The sequence below is a fragment of the Charadrius vociferus genome, unplaced genomic scaffold, assembly GCF_000708025.1.
Source record: "Charadrius vociferus isolate BGI_N301 unplaced genomic scaffold, ASM70802v2 scaffold271, whole genome shotgun sequence".
NCBI classification, from domain to species: Eukaryota; Metazoa; Chordata; class Aves; order Charadriiformes; family Charadriidae; genus Charadrius; species Charadrius vociferus.
In genome coordinates, this window is record NW_009646944.1 from 225,035 (window position 1) to 237,993 (window position 12,959).

At 38.6% G+C, this 12,959-nt stretch overlaps 1 protein-coding gene across 1 annotated transcript in view; it reads right to left on the bottom strand.

The window, feature by feature from the left end:
* The window catches only part of SPTLC1 (serine palmitoyltransferase, long chain base subunit 1), a 66,825-nt gene extending 55,318 nt beyond the window's left edge, over positions 1 to 11,507 (bottom strand). The window contains exon 1 of the mRNA XM_009895075.1: positions 11,398 to 11,507. Within this exon, the coding sequence (XP_009893377.1) occupies positions 11,398 to 11,507 (110 nt within the window). The remainder of the gene's footprint in view (positions 1 to 11,397) is intronic.
* Between the last annotated feature and the right edge of the window lie 1,452 nt (positions 11,508 to 12,959).

Below are 12,959 nucleotides of genomic sequence, written 5' to 3' on the forward strand. Positions count from 1 at the left end.
AGGGAAATAGATTGTTGAAGGGGCAGCTTAACATGTGAAGAGTAATAATTCATTACCTGTTTTTTATTATTCAAGTCACAGCAGTTGGCCCACAAACACTTATTGGCTGTTTAATGCATTTAAATTTAATATAAACTCAAGGTTTTTCTTGGTTTTCGTTGCTGGGATTTTTTTTTTTTTGGGGGGGGGAGGGATTGGTTTGTTGAAGGCTTTTTTCAGGAGCAGGAGATTTGGGATATTTTTCCTTTTATCTCTGTTGATCCACATTCTAGCCAAGGGACTAGTAAAAATTTTATTTAGGTGAGGAAAAGTGTGTGTGTGTGAAATTGCAGTTGCCAGATTTCAGTTTTGATAATGAGTGGGGACCAAAATGAAAGCCAAGCTATTATCTAATTCTAGGCCAAGTTCTGGGGGTTAGGCAGTCAAGACAGTATTCCGTTCTTATGAAACATGTTTTATATAGTCCTATTAAGACAGTAAACATGAATGTCCTAAAGCAATAGGTGCCCCCAAACCATTGTCTTTTATCCTTCATCAAACTGCCAATTATATTAGACTGTCAAGAGCAATTCTTTTATAATAGTTTAAAAAATAAAAAGAACTAATTGAGGGAGGAAGATCAAGCCAGAAAGGATTAAATGCTGACATCATTTCCCTGGAAAAATATCATTCCTGTATCTGACATACTGCCCTACATTCTTCCCGTGGCTAGTAATTCATTCCTGACTGTCCTGCCGTGAGGCATGTTATCTTAACTACAAGGCCTTCCCTCCCTTCTCCAGTATTCAGTGTTTCTGCTTTTTGATGATGACTCCTCACCCTTCTAGGTTTAACACAAATGTCTTACGACAGCTTGCTCCCCAGATAAAAGCTTAGTTTGCATATATATATCTTCCAGCACACTAATTACTTTTCTCTTTGACTTTCTGCAAAACATTAGCCATGTATGTTTTGAGCAGTTTCTGCAGTTAGTCATGCTGTGGGCAACACTGCTTTGCCTCTATTTTCTCAAGTCTTTTAGAAGTGGTGTAAGTACTTCTGACCCAATGTTTCCTAAAAGCATCAGGTTATATCAGTACTAATCTCATAATTAGGGAAACTACAGCTGTGAAGCAGTGACTACTCAGTGGATAAAGAACTGGCTGGATGGCTGCACTCAAAGAGGCAGTCAACAGCTTGATGGCAATGTGGAAACCAGTGATGAGTTGCATTCCTCGGGGGGCAGTACTGGGACTGGTGCTATTGAACACCTTTGTTGACAGCATGGATAAGTGGGATTGTGTGCACCCTCAGCAAGTTTGCCGATGATACCAAGCTGTTGACTCTCTGGACAGAAGGGGTGCCATCCAGAGGGACCTGGACAGGCTTGAGAGTTGTGCCTGTGCCAACCTCATGAAGTTCAAGAAGTCTAAGTGCAAGATCCTGCACATGGGTTGTGGCAATCACAAGCACAAATACAGGCTTGGCGGGGAATGGCTGGAGACCAGCCCTGACGAGAAGGACTTGGGGGTGTTGGTTGATAAGAAGCTCAACATGAGCCGGCAATGTGCGCTTGCAGCCTAGACTGCCACCCATATCCTGGACTGCATCATGTTGGAATGGGTCCAGGGAGAGCCATGAAGATGATCAGAGGGCTGGACCACCTCTCCTATGAAGACAGGCTGAGAAAGTTGGGGTTGTTCAGCCTGGAGAAGAGAAGGCTCTGGGAAAATCTTATAGCAGGTTTCCAGTATCAGGGGCCTACAAGAAATCTGAAGAGGGACATTTTGCAAGGGCATGTAGTGATAGGATGAGGGGTAATGGCTTCAAACTGGAAGAGGGGAGATTTAGATTAGATGCCAGGAAGAAGTTTTTCAGTCTGAGGGTGGTGAGGCACTGGAACTGCCCAGGGAAGCTGTGGATGCCTCATCCCTGGAGGTGTTCTAGACCAGGCTGGTCTAGTGGAAGGTGTCCCTGCCCTTGACAGAGGGGGTTGGAACTAGATGATCTTTAAGGTCCCTTCCAACCTAAACCATTCTATGTTCTATGACTTAAAAATGTGTTAACTTTGGAATAGTTTAGCTAGTGACAGTCTTTTATGGTTATACAAATCTTATGCAAGTGCTTTTAAACATCATCATGCAAAAGGAACAATGTAAAGTAGTAATATCCCGTTATCAGAGGGCAGATAGTAGATGAGTAGAAATGGCAATCCTTGCTTTAAAAAAAAAAGTCATGTGTAATTTGGAACTGTGATAGATCGTCACCTTATGAGGGCAGAGTATGAGATTTCCTTGTGCAATTACCATGTGTGTGTGTATGCAGATCAGCCAGGGAACAGTAGGTGCATCTGTTTCCTTACCACCTTAACTGTCCTGGTACTCCAATTGGATTGTAGTACTGACTCCATAGGAAATAATCTTCAGTTTTTCTTAAAAACTTGTGTCTTTGAATTTAACATCAGTCCTGATGCACGCATTTCTGGATTTAAGATGAATTAAGCTGAATTGGTATCCCTTGATACTGTAGCATAATCTTGCACCAAGCTAGGTTTGAATTTAGTACTTCAGTTATTTTTTTTTTCATGCTGTAGAATAACACTGTGGGTAGAAATATCAACAGAAGCTTGTAGAGTGCCCATCTAAGGTATGTCTGGGACAAAACAACAAGGTGTCTTGTTCTTACAGAATTGAACAGCTTGCTTCCCCAGGGGCTACTTTCACATTACTACTCTTTTTTTCTGTACACAAAAGAAAATACGTGTGTCTACTTTGCACAGAATTCTGATTGACTTTATACAGCAACGTGGGCATAACAGGAAACTCAAATACTGCAAAATGCAAGGAGCAAGGAGCTTCATACAAACACAAACCCACTTTGTTGCCCCCTCTGAATCTCTCAGCAGATAATCCTCTGCAGCATGCCAGCACAGAACATTTTTGCTAGGTAGGCTGCTGCATGGTAATGGCTTCTCTAATGCAGACCAGCCTGTCTCCCACACTCTGTTAATTATATTCAGCTGTTGTCACATTGGTCCCTTAGATTGCTAGCTGTTTGGGGCAAGGATTAGCTGGTTTTCAGATAGGGCTGTTGCCTAGTTACAGTATAAGAAGAGCCAATGCACAACGAGGATCTATTGTGCGCTACTGTGGGGCAAAAACATAAGAGGAAGAAAGTGCTAAAAGATGACCTATATATAGGTTATGCAGCTGTGTGCATTTGCACATCTGAATGAGTTTTGGTCTTGAAAATCCAGAGTCAGGACTTCAACTGGTAGTCCCAACTGAGTCGGGACTTGAACCTTTCACTACAGTGCCTAAAATGAGAGTTTCCAAAAGGGGTTGTTCTGCCTCATCTTCCCAGGTTTGAGGGCTGGCAATTGAGAAAGTCTGTGTACTCTATGAAGGCTCTGTTTGTCATGAAGTGCAACCTCATTTTGTGTGTTAACCCATTCTTTTTCCACTCTTCTTAATCTTTCTTTTACTGAACATCTGAGAAATCTACCAAATATCATATACATGCATTGGTATAAGGAGGACTCCAAATATATCTTGTCACTTAAATCCTCTTAAGTCCTCATAAAACTCAATTTTATCCTGCCAATATGCTCTCAAGTATCAGGTATGTTGGAGGCTATAGCAGAACTGGTCATCACGGTCCTCTCTGTCCCCTCAGCTGAAAATGCACGCCTAGCTGCTGCTGACCTTCTGTGTATTAAAATGGCCAGTTTTGGATAGCCTTTACTTCCTGGACTAGAAACTGGCATTTCATTCCTCAACCGATGTAGGTATTTCAGTCAAGTACTGACATATGGGAGTCATGGCCAATTTAGCTGTTCTACTGTAGTTTAGTCTACCAGTGTCCATAAGTGAACACCCATTTATGTATGAATTACTAAAATGAAGACTTAAGTAGCTGAAAAGCTAGAAAGGGTTGTGCTACTCAGCCTAATCTAAGCACAGTCATGATTTCAGGAGTTAATAATTAGGTTTACAAGTCTCCAAAGCGTAATGAGTAGCTTCTGTAGATTAAATTGTGCAATATTTCTTCCCAGTCTTTCTTGAAGTCTCCCTTGAAAACTTATGCAAGGCAAGGTGTAACTGGGAAATTATTAAAATGATCTAATGACATTGCTATTGCCTCTTTCTATGGTTATTTCCTAGCTTAAAGTGAAAGAAATGTTACTGATGAGTGATAATGTGCATGTGCATTGAGAAATAACATTCCAGTCTTACAAGATTTCGAGCTTGCTGATTTGAACTTGATAAAGCCCTACACAGTTCAAACCAGCAGTAAATTAGCTCTTTTTTGTTAAATTTCTTCTTATGGTTACCCAGCCTACCTCAAATATATTTTTAGTCTATATTACAAAAGATTGATCCAGTACTGCTAGAGAAATGAACTAGAATTATCAGGTCTAAACAGAGTTCCATACCCTTAGTTTCAGTCACTCAAATTTTTATTTCATTAATTTTTTTTTTTTCCTTATTACCCACTCTTGCAAAACAACAATGAATTGACTTCATTACATCAGGATTAATTAAGGATTTTTCTGTAAAATCGGTGTGGTAATTTTTTGCCACTAGAGGGCAGATTGGTGCCACAAAGTGTAGTGTATCCTCACCAGAGATGTCAAAGGGCTGGGAATAGCATCCTGTAAATAAAACTTTCAAATACAGTCACCTGGTAATATGCATGTATGACTGTCTTCTTCTCAAACGAACTTTAGACTCTTCCCTGACTATTACAAATTGTTACTTTCAGAAACTTTAATGGTTAAAAATTATGTGTGTTTGAGGACTTCAGTGGAACTCTGCAATTGTCTTCATGTCAACCTGAAATTCAGGAAAGAACAGAACATTCATTCTATTTTAAGTAGATATGCTATTTTAAGCAGATATGCTATTTTAAGCATACTATTTTAAGTGGTAAATTCATGCTATTTTAAGTATACTACCCTGGTAAATGTTGTATGAACTGATGACAACAGAGCAGCTCAGATTAGTTTATGTCTATTTCTTCTCCCTTAAATCAACCTTCCTTTACTTGGACATTCCATTAAGCCATATGTAGGAGCTGCCTGGAAACACCTCTTGGCTATTGAGGTATTACAAAAGGTGTATGGGGTGGGAGCAGGGGGGCGTTCTCATAGCATGTTTTCAAGCTTTCTGACTATCTTTAAGGAGCAAAGAATTTGCAAAGCCAGACAAAGGAAGCTCAGAAACACTGTTTGTTGTCCAAATACACTACAAAACTGTAGTATTTGGGGTATAATCCCGAGTCTGTTAAAATCAGTAGTTGGTCTAATTCTTTGATAAAATAGGTGGAAGACAGATTTTACTGTGGGGTAAATATCCTTACACCTATTGCATCCCTTAATTGAGGACAGTTAATAGATATCAAAAGTGGCATTAGAAGCTTCAAGGTATTTTTCTTTTTTCACTAACACAGCATGGGGAAAAAAGCGCTGCTGAATAAGGTCACAAACTAACGTGGTCAATGTAACAACCAAGTTTCATGGGCCAACAGTGACGTATCCCTTTCATAATTCTATACGTGCAGTACATATTCTCCATGTGCAGTTTTTTAACAGGGTTAGGAGCACAACTTGTAATATCCTGTGATCATGCACTGCAGGATGCTTGAAGAACTTTAACAGTGAAATTTTCTTCTAGTCAAGTTTCTTCATTGTGTTCTGTCAACACAAACACACATACTTCTGATAAAAGGCAGTATTATACCTCTGAAGATTTGAAAAAAGGTCTGTATCACAGACAAAGAATCTCAGTTAGCATAACCTTATAGATTTTAAGAAGTATAGAGAGGGCCAAGCCCGTATTTCAAGTGTGTAGCTGTTTGTGAGGTGCAGCTTGAATAGTAAAAGCCACAAAAATTTCAAGTTAAATTTTAGTTGCCTGTGAGTTATGTCACAGATCCCATCTGTGAGGGGATTGAGAGAAACATTCATTTCACTTAATCTTGTTAAACTCAAAAAATGGATGAGCGTATTCTTGTACATTCTTACCCGTATGCTTGTTCTCCGTTTTGGCTGAAACTACCATGGGAAAAAAAAAATTAAATTGCAATGTATAAAACAAGACTAAGGAAGAGAATTCAAATGGAAAACTTCAACCATAAAATCTTGTGTAACTCAGATATTCCAACATGCTGCTGTACTGCATCCATATTCTCACTATTCTTGCCTTTGGGATATCCGCTTGCTACTGGAGAACAAGATGACTGGAAGCAAAAGGTGTATCTCTGTACTGCCCAGGAAGATACAGCTTGTTGGCTGCTGTACAATAAATAGTAATTATATCAATGCTGTTTAAATATCATGGTTTACATGATATCCTAATAGCATTTTAAGCAGGGTTAAAGGTTGCCACGAGTAACAGAGCAGACTGGTGAAATCCATTTCTTTTTAGTATTTCAGAAAGGAGGCAAGAAAGAATCATTGGATATGGCTCAGTCTTGTCATATGACCATCAAACAATACGTCCACTTTGTCATTTCATGTGGTTTGTTTCCCTAGCCACCCTTTCTAAAACACCTTGGAGTTTTAAATAGACTAGCTGATGTCACTAGCAATTTCTCCACCTGTGAGTGGGATCTGATTATTCTACAACCAGCACTGGCCTGTCACAACAGTAACCCTTGCTGATGTCAGCTAGGATTCACTGAGGGGAGAATGGGGGTCCTCAACAGCTGCTGGCAGAATTCATAGGGAAGCTCAGGTGGTAGCTGCTCTTATTCCTGTAAGGCAACTACAAACATTAAAGAAGGACACAAGCTTTGACAAAATTTGTGCCCATTATGTCTAGCTTAACCATATTAGGACTCTCAACTGGATGTAGATGTAGATGATATGGTTTAAGTATTATCACTTTGGTTACTTGCCATGCATACAGCCCTTACTTAGTTTGCATTAGTCTTGTGCCAAAGCTGATCAGGCTGGGCCTAAGTGTAGCCAACTCATCAGAAACCAACTGTTGCCCTGAAATACTTGTAACAGTAGAAAGTGTATTTGATTTAAATCAAAATGGTTCTTTAACAAATTGACATTTGTTTGTGCACCAATAAAATCATAACTATGGTGCTGAGTAGGCAGCATATTACTGGGCTTAATTATAGTTACAATATGTGCAACTACCATTTTTTCCCCACTTTAACATTAATCACAAGAAAGTGGGACTAAAAGGGACCTGATTAGAGGCTTTATAATTGCAATTTTGTTTATGGCCATCAACACTGTGAGAAATTCTGATTTCTCATATTACAACAGGAAAAAGTAAGCGAAACACAACTCTCTCCTGTCTTACACTATCCAGATGAGTTTTCCGATGTGTGCTACTTTGTAGAAGCTAATATACAAAGCCTTATGATTTACTTCTGGTGACATAATACAGCAATTTTTTTAAGGCTGCTAGAAGTCAGAATACATCTTCTACTGTTTGATGGAGCAATGTCAGCCTAGATTAATTGACTATTTAGATAGTCACGTTTACAACCTAGGCAAAGGTAGGTTGTTACGCAGAGTGACGCTAAGTACTGAGATGCAGTTGTTCATGGGAAGTGAACCACCGTAAGCAGTGAGCTTTGAAGCAAGCTGGAGTTCTTGCTGTTCTTCCTTCTACTCCATTTGCCACTTCCATCTGTCCTGCTTAGTGCAGGTTTTGTCCCGGGATGAGCTTAGAATGGAAATGCTGAGCTCAGACACCCACAGATTTTGGAAAAATAGATCTGTAAGTAGTCAGAAGATTCTGCTCATTGCAGGAAAGTGTGATTTGTTCCTGTAGTGTCAACTGTTGCTATTCCAGAATGATCTTTGAGGTTCGGGGAAAAATTAGTAAGAGCTATTTTAAGCTTTCGAATGTCAGTCAAGAGCTATCATCCAGTGACCTAGTTCCAGCTGAGAACAGTCTCGAAGGATTTCTGATTCTTTTTAGTATCCCTGCTTTTGCTATGTGCAAGAAATTTTGAGGAATATGTCATAGCACTGATTTTGTGCTTCTGTCTTAGGACATATGGTTACACAATGTGAAGCAGTATGTTATGAGCTTCCTAATAACAGCAATTAAAAATTATAACCCCGGGTTTCTTCATTGAGTAGTAGTCTTCGAAAGTATCTTCAAACAGTAGCTAATACTAAGATAATCAAACCAAGACATCTTGAGGTATTTCTACTGTTAAAATGCCAAACTGCAAAGATAAGCTGTCAATGCAATATATTAATGTATAATCTATTGGAATATCTTAACTAGGGAAAATGTGTTGGAGATGTTCAAATTTAATCAGAATAGATAAACTTTAGTTGATGTGATTTATGCAGATTCCTTGGGTTAGTTGAAGGTTGTCATCTGTGTTTATTTCTTAAGCCAGGGAGGACTGCAGTAGAAATTTAAGTAAGGGTCCTAGCCTTCTTTGCTGGCCCTCCTCTGAAGGCCTTCAGTCCTCAAGCATAGTGAATATTGGTATGCATATTGATATAGTGCAATACTTCGTTACAGTACTGATGACTTTTTTTTAACCTTATGTTGATGTTAGATAGAAAGTCTGTCATGTATGTGATACTACTTTTAATTGCTGTGCAGTAGTTAATGCGTTAGCCTGGAACTGAGGAGGCTGAAGTTTGATTCTCAGCACAGCTGCATACTTGTAAGTGTCTCAATCTTATTTCCCTCTCAGAGAAGTGCAGGTAATTTTACTTCTCTGGGGAGATACATCATATGACTTTGAGGAACTCACATGCTAAAGAAGCAGCAAAGATATCTAACATCGACTACACAATTTAAATATCTGCACAGAAGAGCTAGCAGAGCAAAGACTGTTATTCTCTCTTTACCTCGTAGATGTTTAAGTACACAGAAATAAGCCTCCTATATTAACTTGGGATTAATATTATTGTTAAACCAGTAAGATTGTTAAAAAACACTGTAAACTTCCTTTCAAACAATTCCAGTTTAATTTGTCTATATAACCCCTCTGTTCTTTTAATCACTTGTTAAACACACATGATTTACAGTATTTAGTGTTGTGTAATGGTGCTTTTGAAGAAATGCATTAGATTTTTTAATTAGAGTAATTAATTTTTTAGTAGAGTGATTGCATGAAACAAAAGGTCTTCTGCCTACTGGGGTGCACTTTTAACTTTAGAAGTTGAAAGATATTTCTTCTTCTTCTTCTTCTTCTTCTTCTTCTTCTTCGACACCTCTCTTACCTTCATCTGTTGCAGAGCCTGTTCTGCATTGTCTTGCCTAGGTCACTTGTTCCAGAGAGAACTTGGAGGAAAGGCAAGTTGCTACATAGATAGTTCTGGAAAAGTCACTATAAGCTTGTGCTTAGGCCCCTAAATAAAAGTTAAAAAAACAGGCCTTTACTAATGAAATTGTTTACACTCATGCAGTGTTAATGATTCATGATCACGATTCATTTACACAAAGCTGGGAAAAAGGATTCACTTGAACCAGAGATTTGAAACGTTTTAGTTTTTTGGAGAATCCATGGCTATATGTTTTAGCACTGTATGGCATCTGAAATACGACTTAAACATAATTATCACTAAAATCCAGAGCCACCTCCATCTGAATGCTGTGACCTCCCTTCGATGCTTTCACAATTAAGCACCTTAAAACTAGAGTATGCATTCAAGAAATGCACCAGTCCCAATGGTGTGTTGAAATGAAATGGGAATCATGGTGTGGCATACCTGCCTGAGATTATTTAGCATTATTTAGCATTGGGATTTATGGCAAACTGCAGGGTCAGCCCAGCTGAAAGCAGGGGTTGTTTCTGCCTTGGTGATAGTAAGGTCCACCCACACCCAAACTTTATAACTGTAAAAAGACCCCCTTACTAGTCTTATTTACCTCCTATGCTAAGCACAGACAGCAAATGCATGAAGTCCAGCGCAGCAACACACCCTGAAGTATACACCAAACCAAGATGTACCCTGTAGCCATCAGTGGGGAGGAGTTCTGCCAACTCAAAAGCAGTGAAGCTGCTATGGGTTGCTTGTGCTTCTTGCTCCTGCTAGAATGGCATGTTGGTGAAAGCTTTCATCAAGAAGTAAGAGATTCAGGACCAGTTCCATGTCTGTAGTTCCTGGAAGTTCAAAATAATCAGGACAAGCTGAACACAGAGCATTCCTCTTCCACCTTGTCTGGTGCTGCCACTAAGCAAGGGGAAAAAATTGTTTTATTGCCAAAAGAAAGCACAAGAAGGATCATGACTGTTGTTTAATACTGTTTGTGAGAAGGCATGGATTGTGGTTCCTGTATCCAGGCTCTGGGTTTGGTTTGTTGTTGTTGGGTTTTTTTTTCTTTTGTTTATAGAAAAATCTGATCCAAAATCACGTGCTAGTGGTAAAATGGGCTATGAAGGACAGAGTGAGCTTGAAGACATGCTAGAGCCTTGATGTGTATCAGAGAAACTAAGAACTGGTTAAAATTTTGGTTGTCATTCTGCTTTTTGGTAGCTTGTCAGCTATTACAGAAAAAAACAATAGGATCATCCTTGCGTCCTCTAGCCTATTTCTTTGAGAAACTATCAAAAGTATGGTTTTACTGCATTGTTAACCTGGAGGACCTCCTCCTTTCTTGGGTGCCAAATACATGTGTTTTGTTTGGCAGCCTTCCATCCTGTACTGGTTTTGAAAGGATATTTGGCTGGAATTGAATCTTGTCTTGCAGCAGCATTTAATTAGCCTTTGTCCCCCTGAGATCATGATTAAAAACTGTCGGCAAGTCTGTTATGTGTCTCAGTTTTCACAAGCAATTGCTACACAGAGCTGACAAAATACTCCATAAGAATACTGTGAATTTTGTTAGAAATCTGTGAGAAACTCATAATTCCTAGTAAGTCTGCAGGGGCAATAACTATTAAAACAAACATAACGATCTCACTCTTGAACGTCTCGTGTTCAGCTTGTACTGATGAGTCAAGCTCTTTTGCTACACAGGATGAAGTCAGGGTTATGAGCTAAACCGCACATGTCCTTTCCCACCAGGCAATGCATAGTATTGTAAGTACTGTTTAATGCACAATCCACAGCTTAAAATGCTGCAAAGAACAAGGCTGTCTATCTATCCCTTATTTATCCTAGCCAAACCACATGAAATGCTGGGTTAAATGTTACATCAATTTATTCTCAGACTGTGTCACTATTATGTTATAGCCCTGTCTCTGCAAAGATGACTCAGCATTTTAAATAGTGAAATAATTCCCTAAATTGTAACTTAGCTATAGAATGTGAGAGAAATTGCCCAGAAATTACAGTGGGAGTCAGGAGGAAAGATGATGCAACTGTTAATCTTCCCCAGGTTTCTCCCTGGTTTTTTGGTTGTTTTGGTTTTGCCAGTCTCCCAGGATGTTTCTGTTAAGCAGAACACTAGGTATTTTAGTTGCCAGTGTGCAAACCTGACTGCAGTGACTTCAGGCATCATCCTCTCAAAAACTCTGAGGCCAACAGCCAGCTGCTGATCTTGGTGACAAATCTGCAAACGAAGAAGGTTTCTGTCAGCCACCATGGAGCCATTCCAGATAAACCGTGTTTTAATAGATGGGAATCTGGGCTGCTTACTCTTTCTTTTAACTGTAGTATTTGTGGGAAGAAGAAAGTGAGAGAAATTTCTCTCACAGAAAGTAAGAGAATTCTTGTCTGATCAGAATAGTTCTCTTAGACATCTGGTACAAATATATAAAGGAGATAAGTAGCAGGACCCATTTTGCCTCAGTTGTAGCACCTCAGTGATGCTGACTGATGCAGGAGAAAGACAGAATTCATCACAGAGTATATTAATGACTTTCATCTAAAAAGAGGTTTTACTTAAGGACTTTACTGGGTCAGATGAAAATGCTTTATCTTTAAGTTTATGTAGTGCTTCCTTTTACTTTAAAAAAAATTCTCAACACATGGCTGTCTAAAGAAGTTGTAGCAATATGATTGTGTGTCTTCTTTTTAAAAAATAGTATGTTAAACTATCTACTAAATTCAGTGCAAAATCTAATACGTGGAAGATTTATGGCTTGTGTTTATGCAGGCCGTCTGTCAGATTACATATATATAAAGGTCTTTTCTATATATATATATGTAGGGTAACAGTATAACTTTGCATACAAATGACAAATACAGTGTTTTCAATGTGACCCTAGTATTGACGTACAAACTGTGCAATTATACAGGTGTTTTGTAAAATGAAACAAGGAAAAAAACACAAAACAAAACAAAAAAACCCACAAGTGCACAAAACAAACACCACCCTCCCACCTCCCCTATAATTTCTTTGCAATACTACATAGACATTAAAAACCTCTACTGGAAGTTGAAGGACATTATCCTCTCCTTTCTTCCATTCATGCATCATTTACTTGCTAGGTTTTGGTGATTTTTTCCCCCACCCTTCTGTTATACATGGAATTGTTGTATTTATAATGAATCTTTCAGATTGGTTTGCTTCTTTTTAAAATCTTAATATTCACAGGATTTTAAGAATTTAATGCTTTCATTGTTACTTTTTCAACTGTCACCATGCAATAGCACTTAAAACAACAATCTGTTTTCACACTACTCTTTGAGTTCTTTTGTCTAATTTTGATATAAGAATATAGAAAGCATAGCTGACAGTTATCTGACAGCTGCAAATTTTAAAATAAAATATGTAGAACTTTGATTCAAAACTATTTCTATTTTGTAAGAACCATGTGTGTCCTGTGGCTCACCAAAATTCTAGATACTAAACTCTTTCCACAGGTGAACTTGGCAGATGATGTAGTCCAATTATGTAAAAGTTTTTTGTTTTCCTCTTTAATAATATGCTAACAAATAGCTTAAGAAAACAATTTCTCTAGTGATGTCTCATGTTCAATCTTTAACACCAGTAAAGAAAGTGTGTGTTGCGTGCCTCTGTTCCCCTGTATTTGTAGTTCTTGATGTTTTTAAGTATACATTTCAGGACAGAATTAAAATATGCAGTAAATAA